Source organism: Macaca fascicularis, chromosome 1, assembly GCF_037993035.2.
Source record: "Macaca fascicularis isolate 582-1 chromosome 1, T2T-MFA8v1.1".
In the NCBI taxonomy this organism is placed as follows: Eukaryota; Metazoa; Chordata; class Mammalia; order Primates; family Cercopithecidae; genus Macaca; species Macaca fascicularis.
The window spans coordinates 111,110,473-111,135,488 of record NC_088375.1 but is presented as its reverse complement, the minus strand read 5'-3'; the positions used below and the strand labels follow the sequence as shown (position 1 = coordinate 111,135,488).

Sequence of the window (25,016 nt, the reverse complement as noted above, 5' to 3'; positions counted from 1 at the left end):
GCAACCTCCGTCTCCTAGGTTCAAGCAATTCTGCCTCACCCCCCTGGGTAGCTGGGACTACAGGCGTGTGAAATCCCATCCGGCTAATTGTTGTATTTTTAGTAGAAACAGGGTTTCACCATGTTGACCAGGCTGGTTTTGAACTCCTGACCTCTGGTGATCTGCCTACCTCGGTTTCCCAATGTACTGGTATTACAGGCGTGATGGTGGTGGGCATGGTGGTGGACTCCTGTAATCCCAGCTATTCAGGAGGCTGAGGCAGGAGAATTGCTTGAACTCAGGAGGTGGAGGTTGCAGCAAGCCAAGATCGCACCACTGCACTCCAGCCTGAACAATGAGAGCAAAACTTCACCTCAAAAAAAAAAAAAAAAATGAAAAGTGTTCATGTACAGAAGTTAAATAAAATGTATCCTAAATATAAATAAATAATTCTGACAGAGTAACTAGGAAATGCCTCACAGAGGAGGTGGTTTTTGAACTAGACCATAAAGGATAAGTAGGATTTCCATAGGAAGAAAAAGCAGTCAAGGCTGAGGAAAAGCATGATTAAGGACAGGAGCAAGATTTTAAAAAAAAAAAAAAAGGGATACCACATTTGAGAAATAATGAGAAGTTCTTCATTATTCATTAAACATGAGGGGCAGGATGATCTCTTTGTGTGAGATTCCTGGTATTTCCAGATGTAGATTTGTTTGTTTTGAGACAGCCTATGACCCAGGCTGGAGTGCAGTGATGCCATCTTGGCTCACTGCAGCCTCCACCTCCCAGGTTTAAGCGATTCTCCAGCCTGAGCCTCCCGAATAGCTGGGACCACAGGTGCACACCACCACACCCAGCTAATTTTTGTATTTTTTTTGTAGAGACAGGAATTCACCATGTTTCCCAGGCTGGTCTCGAGCTCCTGAGCTCAAAGTGATGCACCTGCCTTGGCCTCCCAAAGTGCTGGGATTACAGGTGTGAGCCCAGCCTCAGTCGTAGATGTTGAATGCCAACCTATTCCCTTGCTCCTGATAAAACTGCTGTTGGATATTTAGAAAAAGTTTAGTATACTAGGTGATATTTAAGCTGGGGTCTTCTGTTAAAAATCTGTATCTGAATCGTGTTCATTTGGCAAACAATTCATCCACTTTATACTAAGAATGAAGAAGGTAATACTCAAGATGTGCACTGACTAGTAAGACAAACCATTAGAAGATAATTAGAAGGGAGAAAACCCGCTGCCTTCTGTCCTATCGTAGGGGATGAATGCTCCTAGCTGGGGCTAGCTCTTCCACTTGGGCACCAGAGCCCATCCACCTCACCTACACTGGGATATCACTCCAAACTCGCTCCCCTTTCTTTCCCAAATCGTTTTTTTCCTATCTATTGGATTATTCATAGAAGCATAGAAATATCCTGTTATGCCAGGCACGGTGGCTCACGCCTGTAATCCTAGCACTTTGGGAGGCCAAGGTGGGCAGATTGCCTGAGCTCAGGAGTTCGAGACCAGCCTGGGCAACACAGTGAAACCCTGTCTCTACTAAAATACAAAAAATTAGCCGGGTGTGGCAGCGTATCCCTGTAGTCCCAGCTACTCAGGAGGCTGAGGCAGGAGAATTGCTTGAACCCGGAAGGTGGAGGTTGCAGTGAGCCGAGATCGTGCCACTGCACTCCAGCCTAGGCGACAGAGTGAGACTCCGTCTCCCAAAAAAAAAAAAAATCAGTTTGAAATACCGTGCTATGTTCTGCATCTTTAAAAGCCCTCTCTTAATCCCCTTACTCTTTCTAGGCTCCATCTCATTTCTCTGTTCTCCTTCATAGGAAAATTCTCCAAGAGTTGTTTATACTCACTGTCTCTAATTCCTTCCCTCACATATTCTCTTAAGCCCACATATTCTCCTCAACTACTGCATTCAGGCCTTCACTTCCATCACTCCAAAATCTTGTCAGGGTCCCTAGGGACCTCCACATAGCTAAACATAGAGTCAACTTTCAGTCCTCATTTTGCTTGACCTATCAGCAGCATCTGACACAGTTCCTTCACTTCTGTTTTTAAAAAAAATAGAGATGCAGTATCACTATGTTGCGCAGACTGGTCATTGTTATCACTTAGCTTCCAGGAGCTATACTGTCTTGGTCCTCCTACCTCACTGGCCATTCCTTCTCTGTCTCGTTTGCTGTTTCTCCTGTTTTTGGAATACCTGGGACTTGGCCACCAACTCCCTTGGCCATCTCATTCAGTCTCATGGCTGTAAATTCTGTCTCCACTACTAACTCCCAGATTTATATTTCTAGTCCTGAGTTTCACTATTGCTATTTGGAGGCAGATAATCTGTTGCTGTGGAGCACTGTCCTTTGCATTATAGATGTTCAGCAACATTCCTGGCCTATACCCGTGAGAAACCAGCAGCACTCCACCAGTTATGACAAGGAGAAAAACATCTCCAGACTCTGCCAAATGTCCCCTGAGAGTAAAATCACACTCCTCCTCACCCCATTGAGAACCAGTGTTTCTTGACCAAACTTCTCCCCCAAACTCTGGACTTGTATATCCACTGTCTTTTTGACATCTCTACTTGAACGTCTAATAAATATTCATACTTAGCGTGATCAAAACCAAACTTCTGATATTTCTTCCTCACATAATCCTCGCTCCGACTTCCCCCCTCAGTGACACATCCATTCCTTTAGTCGCTTAGGCAGAAAAAACTTGGCATTTTCTTGAATCTCCTCTTTCTCTCACACCTACATCCTGACTTATCAGTAAGTCCTGAGAGCTTTACCTTCAAAATACACCCAGAATCTAATGCCCTTCCATGCCACCATCACTTCCTACTGGGATTACTGCAGCTGCTTTACTCTTGTCCCCCAGCACCCCCTTCTCAATATAGTAGTAGGGTGATCTTGTGAAAATGTGTCATTCAGGGTATGTCACATTTTTTTGCAGAACCTTCCAGATGTCTCTCATCTTACCCAAAGTAAAAACCACAATTCTTACAATGACATGCCAGGCCTTACATGATCTCTCCTTATAGCCCACTCTACCCATTCCTTACCTCTCCAATCTCACCTCTTACCATCCAACACCTTATTCACTTCACTCTAGCCACACTAACCTTCTTTCTTTTCCCTAAACATACAGAGCCTTGATCCTTTTGCACTTGCTCTTTCCCAGATACATGCTCCGTTGCCTCATTCAGGTCTTGGCTTAAATGTCACTTTCTCAGGGAGGTCTTCCTTGAGTACTAGTTTTTGTTTTTGTTTTGGGGGGTTTTTTTATGGTAGTATTTTATTCCTCTTCAAGAAAAGCTATTACCTAACATTGATGAACTCTCTTTTTTTGAGACAGAGTCTCACTCTGTCACCCAGGCTGGGGTGCAATGGCATGATCATAGCTCACTGCAATCTCTAAATCCTGGGCTCAAGCTCAGGTGAACCTTCCACCTCAGCTTCCTGAAGAGCTAGGACTACAGGTGTGCACCACCATGCTCAGCTAATTTTTTAAATTTTTTGTAGAGGATCTTGCCATGTTGCCCAGGCTGATGTTGAACTCCTGGACTCAAGCAATAGGATTAAAAATATCCTCCTGCTGGCCGGGCGCGGTGGTTCAAGCCTGTAATCCCAGCACTTTGGGAGGCCGAGACGGGCGGATCACGAGGTCAGGAGATCGAGACCATCCTGGCTAACACGGTGAAACCCCGTCTCTACTAAAAATACAAGAAAATTAGCCGGGCGAGGTGGCGGGCACCTGTAGTCCCAGCTACTCGGGAGGCTGAGGCAGGAGAATGGCGTGAACCCGGGGGGGGCGGAGCTTGCAGTGAGCCGAGATCGGGCCACTGCACTCCAGCCTGGGGCACAGAGCAAGACTCCGTCTCAAAAAAAAAAAAAAAAAAAAAAAAAATCTCCTCCTGCTTCAGCCTACCGAAGTTCTGGGATTACAGGCATGAGCCACCATGGGCAGCCAGTCACTAGTTTTATTTTATTTTGTTGTTGTTGTTTTGAGATGGAGTCTTGCTTTGGCACCCAGGTTGGAGTGCCGTGGCACAATCTCAGCTCACTGCAACCTCCGCCTCCCAGGTTCAAGCGATTCTCGTGCCTCAGCCTCCCAAGTATCTAAGATTATAGGCATGCACCACTACACCTGGCTAATTTTCGTATTTTTAGTAGAGACAGGTTTCACCATGTTGGTCAAGCTGGTCTCAAACTCGTGACCTCAAGTGATCCTCCCACCTTGGCCTCCCACAGTGCTGGGATTACAGGTGTGAGCCACCGCACCCAGCCCAGTCACTAGTTTTAAAATCTCACACCACTATCATCTCTAATACTCCTTTTTTAAGCCTGCTTTATCTTTTCCCATAGTATTTCTTCATCTAACGTACTACAAAGAGGCAGTATAGCATTATAGTTAAAAAAACAAACTGAAGCCAAATTGCCTGGGATTATATCCCAATTCCACTTCTAAGCTGTAAGATCTTGACTTCTCTGTTTCGTGTGTGTGTGCGTGTGTATTTAAAGTGGAATGGTTTCTGTCCATTAGAACAGTACTTTGCACATAGTAATATGTGTACACCATTGTTGTATTATTAGTAGTGACTAATTAATTTTATTCTCCTTATCTCCCATTGGAATATAAATTCCATGAGAGCAGAGGGGTTTTTTTGTTCGTTTATTTGTTTTTTGTTTTTTTTTTACTTTCTTCATTGCTGTATTCACAGCTTCTAGAATGGTGCCTAGCACATAGTAGACAGTAAATATTTGTTGATCAAATTATGTTATTTCTGGAGTGATGAGGATAAGAAGGGTCAAGGAAGATGAGGCATATGTGTACTGTTTAAAACTTTTACAAAGAGAATGTACTCATGTATCCTTGTGCCCCAAAAAGCTTCATAGGCTTGCATGGAAAATAGACATATAGACAAATAAATTACAACATAGTATATTTACAAGATATGGAAAAACGAGTAATAACTCTAAGGGGAGGGCAATGCAGTTGAGGAAAGCTTCCTAGAGGAGTAATAACGTGAGAGTTGGGTTTTTAAAGGTGCGTAGTTCCACCAAACAAAGTATGAGACAGATGTGACAGCCTTCGAATAGTAGGTGCAAAAGCAAAGAAGTATGAAACACAGCAGTGGCTCTCAAAACTGCAAGCAGTGAAAGTTGAAAGGAGAGGTGAGGAGCGTTTTCAGTGTTTTGAGCTATTAAAACTTTCATCTTATCCTTCTCCCTTACCCACTCCCATACTCCTAACATCTCCAAGTAAGTGTTTGGCTGTAATTAGAAGCTTATTACTCCATTACGGCAAATATCTTGGGGTTTTTCTCATTATTTTCCTGAAAGTCTTTTCCTATTTTTCTGCTCCCCACAAGTTCCATTTTTTTAATATATTATTATACCACTGTTCAGGTTCTAGATTCCCCTTGGTGTCTTTGGTATAAGAAATTCACATGTAATTTTTACCTGTGGAGTATAGTGAAAAAGGAGGAAGATATATCCTTAAATTATATACACATACACACACATAGTTTTGTTACAGTATGGTAGCTTTGTTTAGGAATAGAAACACAGTTGTTCAGCTGAATTATTTTAGTAATTAATATTTTTAATCCTATAAACGTTGGTCTCTAGTCCCTTACCAACGATCTAAGTGAAGAAGCTTGCTTTTCAGTGTGTGACTTAAGACTTCTCAAGATTGACTTTTTAAAATCAGGGTTGGGCCGGGCGCGGTGGCTCAAGCCTGTAATCCCAGCACTTTGGGAGGCCGAGACGGGTGGATCACAAGGTCAGGAGATCAAGACCATCCCGGCTAACATGGTGAAACCCCGTCTCTACTAAAAAATAGAAAAAACTAGCCGGGCGAGGTGGCGGGCGCCTGTAGTCCCAGCTACTCGGGAGGCTGAGGCAGGAGAATGGCGTAAACCCTAGAGGCGGAGCTTGCAGTGAGCTGAGATCAGGCCACTGCACTCCAGCCTGGGTGACAAAGCGAGACTCCATCTCAAATAAAAAATAAAATAAAATCAGGGTTGGGGTTCTGCTTTTTTCCACCCACCTTCCTTCTATACATGGAGTCAGGAAAACACCCTTGATGACAGCACAAACCAAAAAAGCAGTAGCATTAATCCACTCTGTTAGTTTCTGGCACTGCCTCTGTTTATACTCATATTGGATTGTGATTGTGTATCTGTCTCTGAGAGTCCCTTAATGTAGGAATCATAACTAAGGTGTTCATTTGTACACCTAGTTCAATGCCTCATTCATAATGGATGCTCATTAAACATTTGTTGAATTGGATTGAATTGAACTGAATTGAACTGGACTATGGCACCACAGGAGAAGGGGATTTTTGAGTTCACTTTTAATGAGATTGATTTAAAACGAATTTAGAAAGAAAAAGTATTCTTTTGTTTTGTTTTTAAACATAATCTAAATTTGGGGTACAGCTACCAATATGTTCATTCCCCATAATTTTTTAAGCATTCTGAGCAATGACTCATCAGAGTCCCCAAATAGATATATTTTTTTTAAGTCACAGTGGCCCTAGGAAACAAAATTAGGCTTGGTAAATATAAATAGTAAGTGTGTTCTCATTATAGTCAGGAATGTGGGGTCTTGTTGATATACAGAGGAGGATCTTTATTTCTTCCCTTTGTAGCAGAGTTGGAAATGAACCAAATATCCCCTGATAAATTCCTGTAGGGTTTCCCAGCACATTTATTTCATTCTTTCCAGAAGTCACCAAGACTTGTTGTGTTATTGTTTTAAAAAAAAAAAAAATCAGTGCTACTTCATTTCCTAACACTTGTTTTCTGACCTCCAATTGTCTCCAGTCCAACTGGCCAAAAAGCCAGGCCAAAGATATCTGTATTTCCGCAGAGAAACAAATGGACTTAGCTTCTACTCCTTTCCCTCTACTTTGCAATGTTTTCTTTTGCAAAGGAGTTTGGAATTTAAATTCTCCAAGCCCAGAATCTTTCAGTCTAAAACTGCAAAACAATGGTAATAAGATACCTGGTGATTCCTCCAGTCCTCTGTCTTTTAAATATCTGCTCTGAGAGAGAGTCCTGAGCATCCAAATAACTTTTGTTGTTGTCGTTGTTGTTGTTGTTGTTATTGTTGTTGTTGTGACAGGGTTTCACCCCTGTCGCCCAGGCTGGAGTGCAATGGCACGATCTTGGCTCACTGCAACCTCTGCCTCCTGGGCTCAGGCGATTCTCCTGCCTTAACCTCCCAAGTAGCTGGGACTACAGGCGCCTAATTTTTGTATTTTTTATAGAGATGGGGTTTCACTGTGTTGCCCAGCCTGGTCTCGAATCCCTGGGCTCAAGCGATCCCCCGGCCTTAGCTTCCCAAAGTGCTGGGATTACAGCGTAAGCCATCGCACCCATCCATCCAAATCACTTTTATATTATAAAGAGGGCTCTCTTGCCAGTGGGTAGCTATTTTATTCATTTACTCAGCATAACTTTATTGGATACCTCTGTGTTAAGCCCTGGAGATCTAAGGTGAGTAAGACTTCCCCCTACCTCCCAAGAAGCTCACAGTCTATCTTGGCAACAATTATACAGTGCTGAGATAGGAGTGGGATAAAGTAATAATAGTAATTAGTTCAGCATGGAGGGGTCGGAAGCGCTTTACAAAAAAGTGACATTTATGTATTTATATATGTATGTATGAATGAGACCATGCCTGGCCAGAAAAGTGACTTTTAATCCTTAGTCTTAAAGAAAAAGGTTCCTGGCCGGGCGCGGTGGCTCAAGCCTGTAATCCCAGCACTTTGGGAGGCCGAGACGGGCGGATCACAAGGTCAGGAGATCGAGACCATCCTGGCTAACACGGTGAAACCCCGTCTCTACTAAAAAATACAAAAAACTAGCCGGGCGCGGTGGCAGGCGCCTGTAGTCCCAACTACTCGGGAGGCTGAGGCAGGAGAATGGCGTGAACCCGGGAGGCGGAGCTTGCAGTGAGCTGAGATCCAGCCACTGCACTCCAGCCTGGGTGGCAGAGCGAGACTCCGTCTCAAAAAAAAAAAAAAAAAAGAAAAAGGTTCCTGCCAGGCGCAGTGGCTTACACTTGTAATCCCAGCACTTTGGGAGGCTGAAGCAGGTAGATCATCACTTGAGGCCAGGAGTTTGAGACCAGCCTGGCCAACATGGTGAAACCCCTGTCTCTACTAAAACTACAAAAATTAGCCAGCATGGTAGCGCATGCCTGTAATCCCACCTACTCAGGAGGCTGAGGCAAGAGAATCGTTTGAGCCTGGGAGGCAGAAGTTGCAGTGAGTTGAGATCACGCCATTTCAGCAGAGAAAGAATAGCCCTACATTTCAAACATAGGACATAGTAAGAATAACTACTTGAAGTATGAAAGCTCATGACATGTTTAGGAACAGTGAGTTGTTGGGCATGGATGGCATAGAGGCTGCACTCTGAGAGATGGAATAGACGAGTGGGAAGCAATATTGTATGATGCTGAAAGGCACAGAATCTAGAGCCTGGGTTTGAGTCCCAGCTGAGCCACTTACTGTCTGTTGTGACCTTGGCAAGTCACTTAACCTCCCCTCTATAGGTTTGCTTCTTCGTTTTCTTAAAATGAGGATAATAGTAGCATCTGTTTGACAGGGCTGCAGGCATATATGCATATATATACACATACGGCTTTAAAAAGTGCTCAGAACAAAATGAATATAAGTATTCATTATTAGGCCACATTATGAAAGGCCTTGAACTGTACATTTTCCATAAGTAAAAGAAAGGTTTTAAAGCAGAAGAGGGGAGAGTATATAACAGGATAAAATCTGTATTTTGTTTTATTTGTTAATTTTTTTTTTTTTAATTAGAGACAGGGTCTCGCTCTGTTGCCCAGGCTGGTCTCGAACTTCTGGGCTCGAGCAATCTACCCGCCTCAGCCTTCTAAAGTGCTAGGATTACAGACCTGAGCCACCGCACCTGGCTTGTAATCGTATTTTAGATAAGTAACTCTGGTGCCACTCTGGAGAGTAGATTGGATAAGGAAGAAACTAGAGACAACATACAAGCTCTGAGACAGTTTCAAGAGTATAGATAACAGGTACTGATGTAACATGGTATTGAGTTAATATAGTGGCCTTGCCCTTAAAAATTCTGGGTTCCCAAATAGAAACTTCAAACTTGAAATGTTAGTCTTAATAGACCTTACAAATTTAATTCTAAAAAAAAAACAAAATGAAGACCCTGGGGAAGAGCACAGAAGGACTGTCCTTGCAGTATGGATGTTGCAGTGCTCAACTGATGCTTCCATTCTATACCCAAATATCAGACCAGTACCTCTTGGCTACTATTCATGATATATTTTCATCTGGTTAGCTGTCCAGAGCAAGACATTCTATTTTTGGAGATGCTTTTGTTTTTTCTTTCAAGTAACCTCAAACTACTTATCAGTTTCCTAGAGGAAGTTCTGGCTTCTGGACTGCACAGCCGAAGCAAGGAGAGCTCTCAAGTCACATCAAGGTCAGCGAGCAGAAGATGAAACAGTGGTTGGGGGAAGGGCACAGCTTCCTCTCTCACCCCCACTACAGGCTTTTCCTACTAATCAGAGGTGTTGGAGAGCAGCTTTGGGTTCTGTGCTGGTTGTTAGAACTCATCTCCAGGTAGCCCACAGATTTGTGGTTGGCACAGACACACGACTCCCAGAGTTGACCTAACAATAAGTCTGAGTCCATCTCAACCCACTTTTCTCTGGTAGTCTTTATGTATCTGTTAGCACAATCACTTCAGTTACTGATGAATTTTGTTGGGATCTGACGTGGGGAAAGGGTTATCAGAGCCTAGAGGGGCTTAAAAAGTAATCATTTGATGTACATACCACATTCCTTGACTTCCTTTCTCTTCCCTTGACCCTTTCTGCTTTTCATTAACCACATTCCTGCACAACTTATTTCTGAAAACCTACCATATTTCTTTATAGAGCCATCCAAAATTTTTTGTCCCTACATAGCAATTTTCTGTGGCACTGAGAAACCATGTATGACCACAATAAAAATCCATTTTGTGAAAAGATATGAGTGATTTAGTTTTATTTCTTTGGGGCTAATTTATGGGAATTTATGAGGTGGGACATGAGCTGGTTTCACACCAAATATAATGAAGGCATTACCTCTACCTGAAGGATATTTAAAGTATGTCAAGGCAAATAATAAATTCTGGTGTCAATTTCACCTCTCTTGAAAACAGGATAAACCGATAGTATCATTATTGCCAGGAAATTAAGGTATCCTCAAATCATCATAGCAAAAATACCAAAGCGCAATCCCTCCCTGGTGTGTGTGTGTGTGTGTGTGTGTGTGTGTGTGTGTGTGTGTGTGTGAACTTGTATGTTGATAAATATTCTCTAGCATCAGACAGCAAGGGCCAAATCTATGTCATATTTATATGGCTTTGGGAATGTTATTTAGCCTCTTTGTGGCTCAGCTTTCTCATTTATAAAACAGAACCTTCCTCATAGGATTATAAGAATTAAATGAGATGAGATGATACATGAAAAGTGCTTAAAACACTGGTGTACAGTAATCAATAAAATGTAGCTAATAGTAAATAAGATTAATTTCTGTACAGAATCACATGTAAAATGACTGGACTAATCATTTTAATCATTGCACATCTAATCATTGCACTAATAAACAGTTCAAAAAATAGAGGGAAAAGCTGAAAGGTCATTCTGTCCCTCTTTTCTCCACTCCTCCCAGCTCTCAGCTGTTTGGTTGTTTTTTGTTTGTTTGTTTGTTTTTAGTAGAGATGGGGTTTCACTATCTTGGTCAGGATGGTCTTGAACTCCTGACCTCGTGATCCGCCCACCTCAGCTTCCCAAAGTGTTGGGATTACAGGCGTGAGCCACCACACCCGGCCTCAGCTGTTGTTTCTTTACACACACTCATGAAGTAAAATCCAAGCTAAAATCCAAGGTGTTTGTTTTTGTTTTTGGCTTTTGTGGGTCCCTTTGGGTAATTTTTTCTTCTTCATTTTTTATAAGTCTTTGAGACAGCCTGCACTTGGGGATGGAGTATTTTAAATGCAGCATTTTACGAGTTATATAGTGTTTTAAAATATGAAAAACTCCCTCCTCCAAGCAGGAATATCTGCGCTTCTCTTCTTATCGCCAAGATAACGCTGTGGAATAAAAAAAGCAAAAACAGAGACCTTCCTTATATCATTTTCCTCATTATTCATCTGCTTCCATTGTGCCTACTCAACTGACACTATCAAGAAGTCTAAGAAATGAGCCCTACTATCAGGGTGTTTTGATGTCAGAAGTTGGCATTTCTTTATTAAGAATCAAAGACTCATATTTTTGTGTAAGATTTACAGAGCTGATTCCATTATTACTGGCCCTTTATTTTTGTGCCCTTTAAAAACATCACTTTAATTAAGGTCTTGTATGCTTTTAATAATCCTCTCCCCCATAAGTGGAAATGCCCTGGTCAAAACCTCTGTGTTCCATTTACTCCACAAAAGCCAAGGATATTTGTTTTTAGACAACTGTGTTTGAATAACAGTTTCCGCCCAGTAAACTTGCAAGCAGTTCACAAGTTTTTATCTCTAATAGTTCCCTTTCTCCCTTAAGTTATAAAATATTCTGTTATAGAATACAGCTACTAGCAGTCACGTCTTATCCTCAGATGTTGTTAGGAAGGTACCCCCATCATGAGGTCCTCCTAGTGTCTTATCTCCACCACAGGCAGAAACTGACTGAGAGTGATTTCTGTGGTTTATGTGTGTGTAGTGTCAAGCTCACTGAGGAACGCTGAGGAGACAGCACTATAAAAATGTGTAAAGGAACCCATACGTTCTCAGATTTCTCACTTAAGCCTTGGTCTTTGGAAAACAGTCCGACCTACATCCCAATTCAGGTACCACGAAGTTCACCTGGTGAGGCAAATCAGCTTCAAGAATAGGCCAGAGGAAGTGGAAAGGGGTGAGTGACAGGACAAAGGGAGAACAGGTGAACGAAAGTAGGGGCAGGATCACAGGATGGAGCAGGGCAGAGAAAGAAAGGACGCCAGAGATTTATGTAACATCTTAAGAGAGCAGACAGGCAGGGAAGGTTCTGCAGCCCACATGCATCTGCTCTGGAATCTGAAAATTACTTTGGAGGGTTTTTCTTTTTCATTAGCCCCTCTGCCTGATGTTTCACAATGCTCTGGCACCTATCTGATGCAACACGAAAGGAACCCTGGACCTCGCATATAGAAGGCACTCAAATATTTGTTTTATCTATCTATCTATCTATCTATCTATCTATCTATTTTTGAGATGGAATTTCACCCTGCTGCCCAGGCTGGAGTGCAGTGGTGCGATCTCGGCTCACTGCAACCTCTGCCTCCCAGGTTCCAGCGATTCTCCTGCCTCAGCCTCCCAAGTAGCTGGGATTACAGGAGTGTGCCACCACATCTGGCTTTTTTTTTTTTTTTTTTTTTTTTTTTTTGTATTTAGTAGAGATGGAGTTTCATCATGTTGGTCAGGCTGGTCTTGAACTTCTGACCTCAAATGATCCACCCGCCTCGGCCTCCCAAAGTGCTGGGATTACAGCCGTGAGCCACCACGCGCGGCCCAATATTTATTGACTATTGGGAAAGGAGGAAGATGGGGCAAATGATGAATTACTTTTTTCCCATAAATCAGAATCTATTTAAATGATAAATCTAAACCACTCATGTGTGTTTGTCCAGCAAACCCTCAAAAAATCATGCGGGCTATTCCTTACCAGTACATCTGGACATATTGCTTCCTCACATACGAAGACATCCTGGATTTGCTCATTATTTTTTCACCGCTCTTTAAACGGGGGGTTAGAAAATAGAGACATTGGGGCCGGGCGCGGTGGCTCACGCCTGTAATCCCAGCACTTTGGGAGGCCGAGACGGGCGGATCACGAGGTCAGGAAATCAAGACCGTCCTGGCTAACATGGTGAAACCCCGTCTCTATTAAAAAATACAAAAAACTAGCCGGGCGAGGTGGCGGGCGCCTGTAGTCCCAGCTACTCGGGAGGCTGAGGCAGGAGAATGGCGTAAACCCAGGAGGCGGAGCTTGCAGTGAGCCGAGATCGGGCCACTGCACTCCAGCCTGGGCGACAGAGCGAGACTCCGTCTCAAAAAAAAAAAAAAAAGGACGAGTTGATGGGTGCAGCACAGCAGCATGGCACAAGTATACATATGTAACAAACCTGCACGTTATGCACATGTACCCTACAACTTAAAGTATAATAATAATAAATAAATTTAAAAAAAAAAAAAAAAAAAAAATAGAGACATTGGGAAGGGGACAAGATGGTTTGGGGAACGTGGTGTGTGCACACTCATGCCCATGGGAGGGGGTTACAAAATCTGAAGAGGAGACTGCAGTCAGGAAGCTTGGATTCTAATCCATTTAGCCAGTAACTTGATGTATAAACTTGGGCAAGTCAGTTGATCTGGCATGCCCTGTTTCCTCATTTTCCAAATGAAAATATTAATACTTAATCTATATACCTTACAAGGTGGCACTAAAAGTGTAAAGAAATGACATATAAGAGCATTTTGAAAGGATAAGGTTCTGTGTCAGTCTAAAATCGTGGAATTAATTGGTATGGTGAATGGAAAGAAGTTGAGAGGAATATCATTGGATTAGGAGGAAAGGTGGGACTGGGAAGGGGAGGGAGCCCCTCCTTCATTTGACATACCAGAAAAAGCCAAAACAGCCTCCACTACTCAAACCACAAATTTAGCCAACACTTTTATCTTGAGACATCTCTGGAAAAAGGATTTTTCCTTTTCCCTGCTCCTCAGTGCCAGGGATTTTTATTCATTTTGTGGTTATTGCATGCTTGCCATGTGCCAGGCAATGTGTTTATTAGCCTTTTATTTCAAAATTAGCCCTGGAAGACAACACATATCTTCAAAGGACTCTCAGAGGTCATCTCATATCTTCCCCTAACTTTCCTTGTTGATAAAAATGGCAGTTCATCCCTCACCACTTAATATGTGGAGGGATGCAGGCCTAAAGAAATTCAGTGACTTGACCAAAGCCCAGAGTGGTGATGAAACCAATACCTAAGAGTGGGGTTTCTCACTCCCCTTTTCCATCACACATATATATACTGAAAAGACATGAAGTTACTAAGATGTGTCCTGGAAGCTCTGAGGCAGATCTGCTGTAGGAGGGATCAGCAGAGGCTTCCCTAGTCAGGGCATTCTCTGGGGGTTCAGCCCTTCCCTCCACTGGGCTCCAGCGCTGTAGAGAGGATGGGATTTTTACCTATTAGTGCAGCGGGAAAAGATACCCAGGTAGCAGGAAGTTTAAGCCTCACCTGGAACTTACATTGAAAGCCACTTGGTATAAAGGATCATGGTTTGGAGACAATTCTATTCCTGCCAGCATTGACACTGTGTCTGCAAATCCCTCAGCTATTCTGAGTCTCCGTTTTCTCCCTGTGAGATGGAGATCATAAAATCCGCCTCATCCTTAGGATTATTCTCCTGAGGCTACAATAAGGCCTGAGGCTTTGTACACTGGAAGAAACGTGTATTAATAGAAACTTCTGTCCCACCCCATCCCCCAACACGTCGATCCCCTCCGGAGCATAAAACTTTTCCCAGCATCTGACCTGCCCAGGCCACCCTAGCACCTAGGAGCGTGAATTCCTGATGAGAGTTCTGGGTGGCGCGCCCTCCGGGCTCCCGCTCTCGTTTTTGTTTTTGGTCAAGAAAGGCGATGCTCTAGAGGCTGGCGATCTCCGGTCTTCACGAATCCGCACGTCTCTCCATTATCACCGCGCCCGCCCACTGGGCCCCGGGGCGGCCGGCGGCCGGGTCTCTTGGGCTCCGCGTGTCGCCCGAGCCGCCGCGGAGCGAGGGTCCCTGCCCCCTGGGAAGCGGTCTCCGGCCGCTTGGAGGCCGCCTTCTTCCCCCTCCGTGAGTCAGAAACAAAGGCGGGGGGGCGGGGGGAGCGCCCGAGCTGCGGCTCCGCGATTCGCCCTTTATTCTGAACTCGCAACGTCAGCGGCCCGCGGATGGAGCTGCGGGGCGCGGGCTGGGCCGCCCACAGCGCACCGGGCCGGGGGAGCGGCCGCGCTGGGCCGGGCCGGCGGCTGGCGGGGGCGCGCTCGGGGACCCGGGCCGCGTGGGCGCCGGGATGGAGGGCGCCGAGGGGCGGGGAGCGGGCGTGCGTGTGTGTGCGAGTGCGAACGCGAGGGAGGCCGGCCTTGAGTGAAACCGGAGCTACAAAGAAGGGGAGAGTCCGGGAGCGGGAGGGCGCGAGGGAGGAGCAGCGGCGGCGCCGGGGCAGCTCCGACGCCCTCCCGCGGGGAAGGAGCCCCCGCGGAGCCGCCGAGGCCCCGACGCTGGGCCGCCCCTCGGCCCGCAGCCCCGCGCTCGCGCCCGCTGGGAATGATGAAGAAGAACAATTCCGCCAAGCGGGTGAGTGCGCCCGCCCGCCCTGCGGCCGCCGCCGCCTCCGCGCTCCGACGACCCCGGCCCCGTCGGCGCCGCGGCAGCCTGAGAGACACCCGCCCCGGCCGCTCCCCCGCCCCGGCGGCCAGGTCCCCTTGGCCTCGGCCCCGGGCCGGGGCTCTGGGCCCCGCGAGGCGCCGGCGGGGGCTTTTGTTTGTTTACTCGCCTCAGGGGGATTCAACTTGGCTGAGTTTCCCCCCGACCCGCACCTCCCCCGCCCCTGGGCGCGGGGCGGGCGTTTGCCTAGCGCTCCGCCGTGGCGAGGAGACAATGGGAGAGAAAACCAAAGAAACGCCGTTAGTCCCCGCGCGGCGAGCACGGGGCGGCGGGGACGCAGGGCCTGGAGGGAGCCCGGGAGCCCCTCCGCGCCCGGCCCGCGCCCCTGCCACTCGCAGCCCCGGTTGTTTATTCGGGAGCAGGGGAGGGGAACGGGGGGAGTTCCTTGGAGTGAAAACCTTTCCGAAGTGGGAGCGAACCTGGGGCGCCCCCCCCACCCCCGGCCGCAGCCTTCGGAGGAGACGGGGCCGCTGAGGCGGTCGTGAGAGACGGATGGAGAGGAAGCCGCGGCTGGAATCTCCTAACCGCCCGCTTCTCATCTTGTCCTGGGGCAGGGGCCTCAGGATGGAAACCAGCAGCCTGCACCGCCCGAGAAGGTCGGCTGGGTCCGGAAATTCTGCGGGAAAGGGATTTTCAGGGAGATTTGGAAAAACCGCTATGTGGTGCTGAAAGGGGACCAGCTCTACATCTCTGAGAAGGAGGTGGGTGCTTCTTGCCTCTTAACTCTGCGTTTTCTCATACCCCCCACTTTGTCACTCCACAAGGGCTCGCCTAGCTTACTCCACCCTCGTTTTGTTCCAAAGGCAAGTTCAGTGGTCTCCTGACTCTCTACCCCCATCTCATCTGCAGAGAAAGGTCACCCTTTAGTGAGAAGACCCGAGTGAGAATTAGAAGTTGAGCTGGCCGCTTACTCAGTGTTTTTTTGTTTGCAAATACCTTTCTAACAACAATGATAAGCCCCTCCCAAGACGCCCCAGAAGTCCTGAGTGTCCCTTGCTGCCTGCCACCCTAACCGGCCTCCTGAATATAGGATTTATTTTCTTTGTTATTTCTGCTGAAACAGTTTAGCCTATTCGCCACCCCTTTCTGTCCCCCGACCCTACCCCAGCCAGCCTCCCCTTTCCTGTCTGTGGCAGGAGCGTGCACAGGTCCTGTCCGTGGCGCATCCGCCCTGAATCACAGAAAATACACACGCACCCCGCTGTCTGGCCCCTGTGACCTCGGGTCTGTGAGTGGCAGTTATTTTCGTTGAAGGCAGTGTCCCTAACCAGTATGCTCTCTGTTCCCCACCCCCACCCCATTTAAAAAAGGCAAGGAACCCATTTTCTACCCACTTCCTGCCCACCCCCCCCCATTTGTATCAGAAGGGAGAAGAATGGAGTTAAGAACCCCTGTATGTCTTTGGATACCTTTGGCTGTGTATTTAACCATGAAAACCAGTCTACACTGTGTCAAAACCTGAGCTATGATAATTGAATCCAGACCCATCTCCCTTTTTTCCCTAAGTCTTGGGGTCAATAACGTGTACTCATGTTGAGAAATCAGAATTGCCCCTCCAGTGGTTAGAAGTCACTCCATTCCCTGCCTCTGTGACTGTAGGTATAGCCTGGGAGACTGTCCTGTGTACCAGTTAGAGTGGCTCTTCCTCTCGCCCTCACAGGAGGGATTCTGTGTTCCCTCACCCAGAGCTAACTGGGAAGTCCTCCCTGAGTTCTAACCTCTTCTACTTTCTGCAGTAGACACCCTTATTCAGTAGATTATATTTAGGTAAATAAAACCTTTTATGGTATTGAAACAGATACACACACACCCTGAGACAAAGTACTCATCTAGAAGAACATCTACTGAGGCATCTAGGGAAGAACTAAGCTGTGCCACAGCCAAAGAGATCCCTCTTAAGGGTATTGAAACCTAACTGTTTACACAAAGCTAGGAAGTTGGTGATGGAAAGTCTTAGGAGTGAGGTGAAGGCACTTTTCTTGGTCTGTCACCCAGGCTGGAATGCAGTGGTTCGATCACAGCTCACTGCAACCTCCACCTCCAGGGCTCAAGTGATCCTCCCATCTCATCCTCCGAGTAGCTGGGACTACAGGTGGGTGCCACCATGTCTGGCTAGTTTTTGTATTTTTTGTAGAGACAGTGTTTCGCATTGTTGACCAGGCTGCTCTCAAACTCCTGGCCTCAAGTGGTCCACCAGCCTCAGCCTCCCAAAGTACTGGGATTACAGATGTGAGCCACCATGCCCGGCCAGGAGGATTTATTTTTAAGAGTTACGGCTACCCAATCACAAATCCTCCAGAAGTTTTCTCCACAACTTTCCGGCTTTCTAATTTAAAAAAAAAAAAAAAAAAAAAAGCAAGTGTCAAAGTGTATCTCCTGTCTTCCCCGAACTTCTTAATTGCAGGAAACTCTAGTTACCAATCAGGGAGAACTTCCTACAAGTCAGGGAAAACGTAATAGTGAAAGGGTAAGAGGAATAAGACATCCATTGCTTGTTTGTATTTGCCCAAAGAGCAGAGTCTGGGGGCAAAAGCATAGTTGATCCTTGCTTGTGAGGAAGAGGTACAGAGACAGGGGAAAGGATGGAATGACCTCAGCCTAGGATGTCTGGTGTCCTATGAGTCAGGACCATCTGACTGGTCACGGAGCTAGCTGTCTCCTGCTGGGAAGGGCACAGGAAAGAGGGACTAGACATATTGATACTATGCTTTTTTAGAGCCAGTTTCCATGCTACAGTGGGCCTGGTTAAAAGTGAAATTGACAGAGGACTCTGGGCTTTATTCTGCCCACTTGCAAAAAGCTCCAGGGCCAATAGAGTCAAGACAGGGTGGTTTGTTTTGTTTTTTAGAGATGGTCTCACTGTGTCTCCCACGCTGGAATACAGTGTCACAGTTGTAACTCTCTGCTTGCTTGACCTCCTGGGCTCAAGCAATCCTTCCACCTCAGCCTCCCGAGTAGCTGGGACTACAGGCATGCACCACCACACCCAGCTATTTTTTTTTTTATTTTTTGTAGACATGGGGTCTCACTATGTTGCCCAGGCTGGTCTCAAATTCCTGGCTTCAAGTGATCCTTCTGCCTCAACCTCCTGAAATTCTGGGATTATAGGTGTGAGCCACAGTGCCTGGACAAGATTTTTTTTAAGGCAGAGTATAATCTATATCATTTGCTGTTAATGCAAGAAAAATTATAACCCTATCTCCCAGAATTTTCACTAGTCTTTTTGGTTATTTCGTCTCTTAAAGGCAGGGTCTCCCACAACCACCTCTGCCATAGAATTTCTTCTGTGTTCGATAGTAATCATTTTCTTCCTTCTCAGTCAAAGGGCATCCTCTCTCAAAGAGGGCTGGAGCACCTTATGGTCACAGGCTGGTGGGTAAGAACAGAAGCTAGACCTTAGACCTCATGGTCAAGGAAATTGGGTTTGGGGCAACTCTTTGGACAGGTGTGGGAAAAAATCCCTTTCTGTGGTCAAGGACAAAGAATCAGGGGAAAGGGAGGGTTAATTTGGAAGATGGGTAGTTATAAATGAGACTCTGGGAATTAGATAAGCGTGGAAAAAAAAATACAATACGGTGGAGAACAAGTCTGCTGGCTTTGTCCATCTTCCCAGGCACTGGAATATACTTGTGCTACTGCTTGCCTCACCCCATCTCCCACCCTCTCCACCCCCACTAAGGGCTAACCTCTGTCAGTGTCTTCTGCTCCCCAGAACTCCTTATCAGTCTGTATGCAAGCTAGAATAACTTCCTTCCCTTCCCCTAAGGAAAACAGAGTAAGTTAACTCTCTTCCCCTGGCTACATTCACACACCCAGCACTTTCCTCTCCACGGTTTCTGGACTCTGCTGATAGTCTCAACTCTGGAGAAGGAGGGGGAGAGGAGGGATGATGCATCATCTTACATCCCTGCCCCGTGTTTCTGGGAATTGTTCTTGGACACCCCTTGCCAGCACCTTGTCCTACTTCTACCCGTAATCATTCAAGGCCTCTGGCCGCTTTCCAGCCTAAAGCCAGGGAACCTGGAAAGTGGGGGGCCCTGGAGGAGCCAAGCCTTGCTGAAACAAATGGAGGTAGATGTATGAGCAGTCACTGACTTGAATGGGGCCATGTGGTCATCTGTCCTCATCTGTCATCAGCCTCCAGGTCCAGCAGCAATTCAGAAGGATGGGCAGATGCAAGACTGTAGATGGTCTGGGTAATGGAAGGGAGAACCACTTCCCCACTTCCAGGTTTCCAGGAACCAGGAGGATAGATGAATTCACCTCCATGCACATGAGCCCCATTTCAGAGCTGGGGAAGTTGGGGACTCTTTTGAAAAATAATTTCAGTCAGGGTAGGTGGATGTCATCCAAGGAAGACATGAGGCTACTTTTATCTGTTTAGTTTTAATGAGACAAGTGCTGGTGCTTTTCATTTCTCATCCCAGGAAAACGTGACCAGCTTTTTCCTGAGGTGTTCCAACCCTGGGCTCAAGTCACAGAGGGTGAACAGACTGTGCAGTCTGGGCTTGTAACTAAGTCTCCTCTCTGTAACTTTGGTCTTTGCAAGCCAAACCAAATCCATAAGCCACTGCTTCAGAGTCCCAGAGTTGTAGGAACACCGCCTTAGGGGAAAGGAGAAAACATTGTGATCGGTTTCAAATGGACCTGCGAAGAAATATTTCTAGAGCCACTTTGCAGTGCTCAGAAAAGGCTAGTTGGGGTTGGAGGATGTCACTAGGAATGCGGCCTCGATGAGATGTTCAGCAGGAGTGCTAAGAGCTAAATGTTACTTGAAGCTGCTAAAGGTAGAACCAGAGTGCAGGACAGAGACTACAGCAGGGAGGGCTAAGTTTAGATACGAGGAAGAGCTTCCTGCAATAAAGGGGACCCAGGCACTCAAACTAGAATAATGGCAAGAAGTCACAGAATACTTTTTTCCAAGTCTAAAGTGTAGTCTTCAAGGGAAAGTCTAAGTGCATTCTTGCCTAGAGATAGGGGGATGAAAGAAATGGTTTTTCAGGTCTGGAGGAGTTAGTTTGGATTGTCACAGTACCTTAGAGGGAGGAGGAAAGGGTAGGAACTGTAATTGTAGTTTTCAGCTTCTCTGGACAAACTCAGCAAAGTGAACACAGGGGGCTGCCGTCCTGTGGTGGCTATGCTCCTGAAATGAACAAGGAAGATGAGTCTCTATAATTGTACATAGCAGAGAAGGGAGCAAGGTGGGGTGGGAGAGCTATACTGCACACGTGCGAGTGGGGAGGCCAGAGACAGCCCCTCCTTCCCTCCAGACAGCCTGATACTGGCCATGCCTTAATCTTCATTCTGTGGACCATCAAGGGCCATACAGGTCTGTCTTACTGAGGGTGGTGGATCAACCATCTACCATGTCCCTTTAAGGACATGAGCCTTTTTAGAACATGTAAGTTGTGTCCTTAAGGAAGAGTGGGGCAATGGGTGAAGAGAGGCATAGTGGGACTCTGGAAATGGCAGCCTGGCTAAGGAGAGTGAAGAGAAGGGATTTAAACAGAAACACACCTGAACATTCAAGACGTGGGGCTGCCCTAGCCTCCTCCTCGATGTGAGGCCTTTGTAGGCTTTGGGCAGGACGGCCCTCTCCTCTCCTGGCATGCCTCCCTCTCCTCAGGCTTCCTCTGCTTCCCAAGATGATCTAAACTAACAGTCTGGGTGGAGGGGCTAAATAATTTTATCCTCCTCACCTCACCCCAACCCTCCCCTAGGTAAAAGATGAGAAAAATATTCAAGAGGTATTTGACCTGAGTGACTATGAGAAGTGTGAAGAGCTCCGGAAGTCCAAGAGCAGGAGCAAGAAAAATCATAGCAAGTTTACTCTTGCCCACTCCAAACAGCCCGGTAACACGGTATGTTTCTCCTGCCACCTTGGCCGCTGGAACATGGACAGGGTTGGAGGGGGCAGGGGAGAACTCCTTCCCCTCAACTTCTCTCAACAATCTTGGCTCAGAGGCCCTGGATTGCTCTCCTGCTGGCTTTTATCATTTCACCTGAGAATATTGTGGCCATTTCCTTCTTTCCAGGCAGGCCAGCCTTTAACCTGTTCAGCCACAAAGATCATCTCTCTATATATCTCTTTATTTTTCTCTGTCTTATACACACACATCCACACATGTGCATATTTACATCCCTTAGAAGAAAATCCCTGTCCTTGTACCCTGATAGGTGGTTAAAGTTCTGAATCTAATTCATCTTGTCGGAGGGAACCCAGGGAAGTTACTCCTGTCACATTCTATTTCTTCAAACATTGAAAGATTTGTATTTTAATACCTGTCCTTCATCAGACTTCCTCTGATTATCTCCAATACCATATTAATACTCAGTATCCTTCTTAGCTCTTCCTTGGTCGTTTCTAAAACAACCTCCTAGCTATGCATTTTGCAGGAATAGAAGCTGGGTTTCCTTAAGTTATGGATGACTCTGGAAGCAGAATATCTCTCCTTCCCGGAGCTGGGTCTAAGAAAGTGAGATTATAATCTCTTATTTCTTCATCTCGAGGTGAGGCACCACCTCTAAAACCCTGGCTGAAACAGGAATCTTCCCCTCACAGGCACCCAACCTGATCTTCCTGGCAGTGAGTCCAGAAGAGAAGGAATCGTGGATCAGTGCCCTCAACTCTGCCATCACCCGAGCCAAGAACCGTATCTTGGATGAGGTCAGGGGGCTCACTGTGGGGAGAGGGAGGGAGGCTGGGGCAGAGGGAGCAGCTGTGACCCACTGAAGGGGGAGGATTATACAGGCCCCATTTACTCGCTCCCCCACCAGCTCTACTTCTTTACCTCCCTTTTAAAAACCTGATCTCTTTCTACCTTCTCTCCAAGTCTCTTCTGACACCTCCTCTTCCCCACTTCATGATGCGGGAGCCAGCCTTGCGTCAGCTTAAAGAGCCCCTTCGTGTCCAGTAAATCCCCTTGCCCATGGATTCATTCAGAAGCCGTGAATGGAATGGGCACGCGTTCAGGCCTCGGGATGCTGGGTTGGGACACAGGTCGCTGAAGAGCACTCATGACTCACAGTACATCTCTTCAGGTCACCGTTGAGGAGGACAGCTATCTTGCCCATCCCACTCGAGACAGGGCAAAAATCCAACATTCCCGCCGCCCCCCAACAAGGGGACACCTAATGGCTGTGGTATGTAAGACTGTAATAAACATTGCCAAAGGGCCAATTCTGTGTCAGTCCATCTCAGACAGAACTGTATGCCACCAGAGGCATTTGTGGGAGGCCTCCCTGATGCCAAGATCAGAGGCGAGGGAAGTCCTTCCACCCCATGCCCCTGCCTGATCTAAATCAAAAGGATTTATTCAGCACCCATTAGGAGTTCAAAAGTCCTGGCTCCCAGTAATGTTTTTTCTTTTGGAGAAAATGAGTTTTCTCCAAAAGAAATGAGTTTTCTTTCTCCAAAAGAAATGAGAGAGAGGAAGGCAGGTATAGTGCAGAGAACACAGGCTTCGGAGTCCAAACCTGAGTTGGAACCTCACTATAATCAGCTACCTGTGTGGTTCCCTGAAGTTGCATGTCTTCAGCTGTAAAATGAGGCAGTAATCATGCCTGCCTTGAAGGGCTGCTATGAGGAATGACTAAAGCAGCATATGTGTAACTACATATTTGGTATTGACTACTCATCACTTTTAGTATTCTGGAAATAAGAGAAAAAATTTTGTAAGGCAAGGGGGCTGAAGTGTGGGGCTCATAGGATGCAGATGGAGGAGGACAGTCATTGTGCCATGGGGAGCGTCCTCTGTGTGTCAGACCCAGTTTAATGCTGAGAGTCCACAATACTGAGGAAGAGGACGCCCCTCAGGAAGCTTGTGGTAGAATGGAGAATACGGGAAACAAGCAACAGAAAGTAAATCACAGAAAAAGAAACATTCAAGTCACTATCAAAGGAATAAGAAACAGCACATTCAGTAGGAGGGTTCAGTCAAGAGCAGAGGGCTTTGCCAGGCAGGGTTGCTCACACCTATAATCCCAGTACTTTGGGAGGCTGAGACAGGTGGATCACTTGAGATCAGGAGTTTGAGACCAACCATGGCCAACGTGGTAAAACCCTGCCACTGCTAAAAATACAAAAAAAAAAAAGCCAGGCGTGGTGGTGCGTGCATGTAATCCCAGCTACTTGGGAGGCTGAGGTAGGAGAATCGCTTGAACCACAAGGTGGAGTTTGCAGTGAGCCAAGATTATGCCACTGCACTCCAGCCTGGACGACAGAGTAAGACTCTGTCTCTAAAAAAACTACTTCTCATTCAGGGAAGGCTTGTAGAGGAAAATGACCACAGCTTGCATCTTTTAGGCAGTCATTCTGAAAATCCCTCCTGAAGACAGCTTTCCCCTCTCATTTCCCCCTTGCTCCACAGGCTTCCACGTCTACCTCGGATGGAATGCTGACCTTGGACCTGATCCAAGAGGAAGACCCTTCCCCTGAGGAACCAACCTCTTGTGCTGAGAGCTTTCGGGTTGACCTGGACAAGTCTGTGGCCCAGCTGGCAGGGAGCCGGCGGAGAGCAGACTCAGACCGCATCCAGCCCTCCGCAGACCGGGCAAGCAGCCTCTCCCGACCTTGGGAAAAACCAGACAAAGGGGCCACCTACACCCCCCAGGCACCCAAGAAGTTGACACCCACAGAGAAGGGCCGCTGTGCCTCCCTGGAGGAGATCCTGTCTCAGCGGGACGCTGCCCCTGCCCGTACCCTCCAGCTCCAGGCTGAGGAACCCCCATCCCCTGCCCCCCCGCACCCGGGGCAGCTGTCCCGGATCCAGGACCTGGTAGCAAGGAAACTGGAGAAGACTCAGGAGCTTCTGGCAGAGGTTCAAGGACTGGGAGATGGGAAGCGAAAGGCCAAGGACCCCCCTCGGTCTCCGCCGGATTCTGAGTCAGAGCAGCTGCTGTTGGAGACGGAACGGCTGCTGGGAGAGGCGTCATCAAATTGGAACCAGGCAAAGAGGGTGCTGCAGGAGGTCAGGGAGCTGAGAGACCTGTACAGACAGATGGACCTGCAGACCCCCGACTCCCACCTCAGACAGACTACCCCGCACAGTCAGTACCGGAAGAGCCTGATGTGAGGGCGGGGTGGGGTCTGGAATTCGTTGGGTTGGACAGACTCTTATCTCCGTGTGGCTGGATAAAGCTTTTTTATTTACCTCAATCAAAAAAAGAAAACAAAAATGAGCTCATTGCTCTTGCTGATGCCTGACCCCACTACAACCCTTGTTTCCCCTCCTACTTTCCGTATCCCCTTCAGGTTTGAGGAAGTGACCCTGTAGCAGTAGTAGGAAGTTTTTACCCAGCCAGAGAGAGAGAAGGTGCAGAAAAGACATAGTCTGATCACTCCACACACCGCCTGCCCCCAAGACGGCACGGGGAGTCCACTGCTGCTCCCAAGGATACAGTGGGCTTCTAAGCTTAGAGCAGGAGGGGGACGAGGGCGTTTTCTATGTCCCACCCCAGGCAGTCAGTTTGAGGGTGAAGTTTCAGCTGCCCTACTCTAGTTGTAGGGATGTGGAGGCCATTGCC

The 25,016-nt window shown here is 46.9% G+C and overlaps 2 protein-coding genes across 8 annotated transcripts in view; both read left to right on the top strand.

Moving 5' to 3' along the window:
- The window catches only part of VPS45 (vacuolar protein sorting 45 homolog), an 81,490-nt gene extending 71,482 nt beyond the window's left edge, over window positions 1–10,008 (top strand). For both annotated transcript variants that reach the window (XM_045364535.2, XM_005542025.4), the window contains one exon: window positions 9,393–10,008. In XM_045364535.2, coding sequence (XP_045220470.2) covers window positions 9,393–9,480 — 88 coding nt within the window. In that variant the 3' untranslated portion in view covers window positions 9,481–10,008. The remainder of the gene's footprint in view (window positions 1–9,392) is intronic.
- A 4,749-nt stretch (window positions 10,009–14,757) lies between these two features.
- On the top strand, window positions 14,758–24,668 carry PLEKHO1 (pleckstrin homology domain containing O1). 6 transcript variants are annotated; one of them, XM_073996693.1, is made up of 7 exons: window positions 14,758–14,897; window positions 16,046–16,192; window positions 17,487–17,583; window positions 21,212–21,352; window positions 22,054–22,158; window positions 22,533–22,634; window positions 23,861–24,668. In XM_073996693.1, exons 6-7 carry the CDS (start codon window positions 22,626–22,628, stop codon window positions 24,563–24,565), a joined length of 714 nt encoding a protein of 237 aa, XP_073852794.1. In that variant the 5' UTR covers window positions 14,758–14,897; window positions 16,046–16,192; window positions 17,487–17,583; window positions 21,212–21,352; window positions 22,054–22,158; window positions 22,533–22,625; the 3' UTR covers window positions 24,566–24,668. The 6 variants fall into 6 exon arrangements, 5 of the variants coding, with proteins under 5 accessions (XP_073852794.1, XP_015313351.2, XP_045220431.1 ...); XM_015457865.3 differs by lacking the exon at window positions 17,487–17,583; XM_005542031.4 differs by lacking the exons at window positions 14,758–14,897; window positions 17,487–17,583 and adding an exon at window positions 14,992–15,401.
- The last annotated feature ends 348 nt before the right edge of the window (window positions 24,669–25,016 follow it).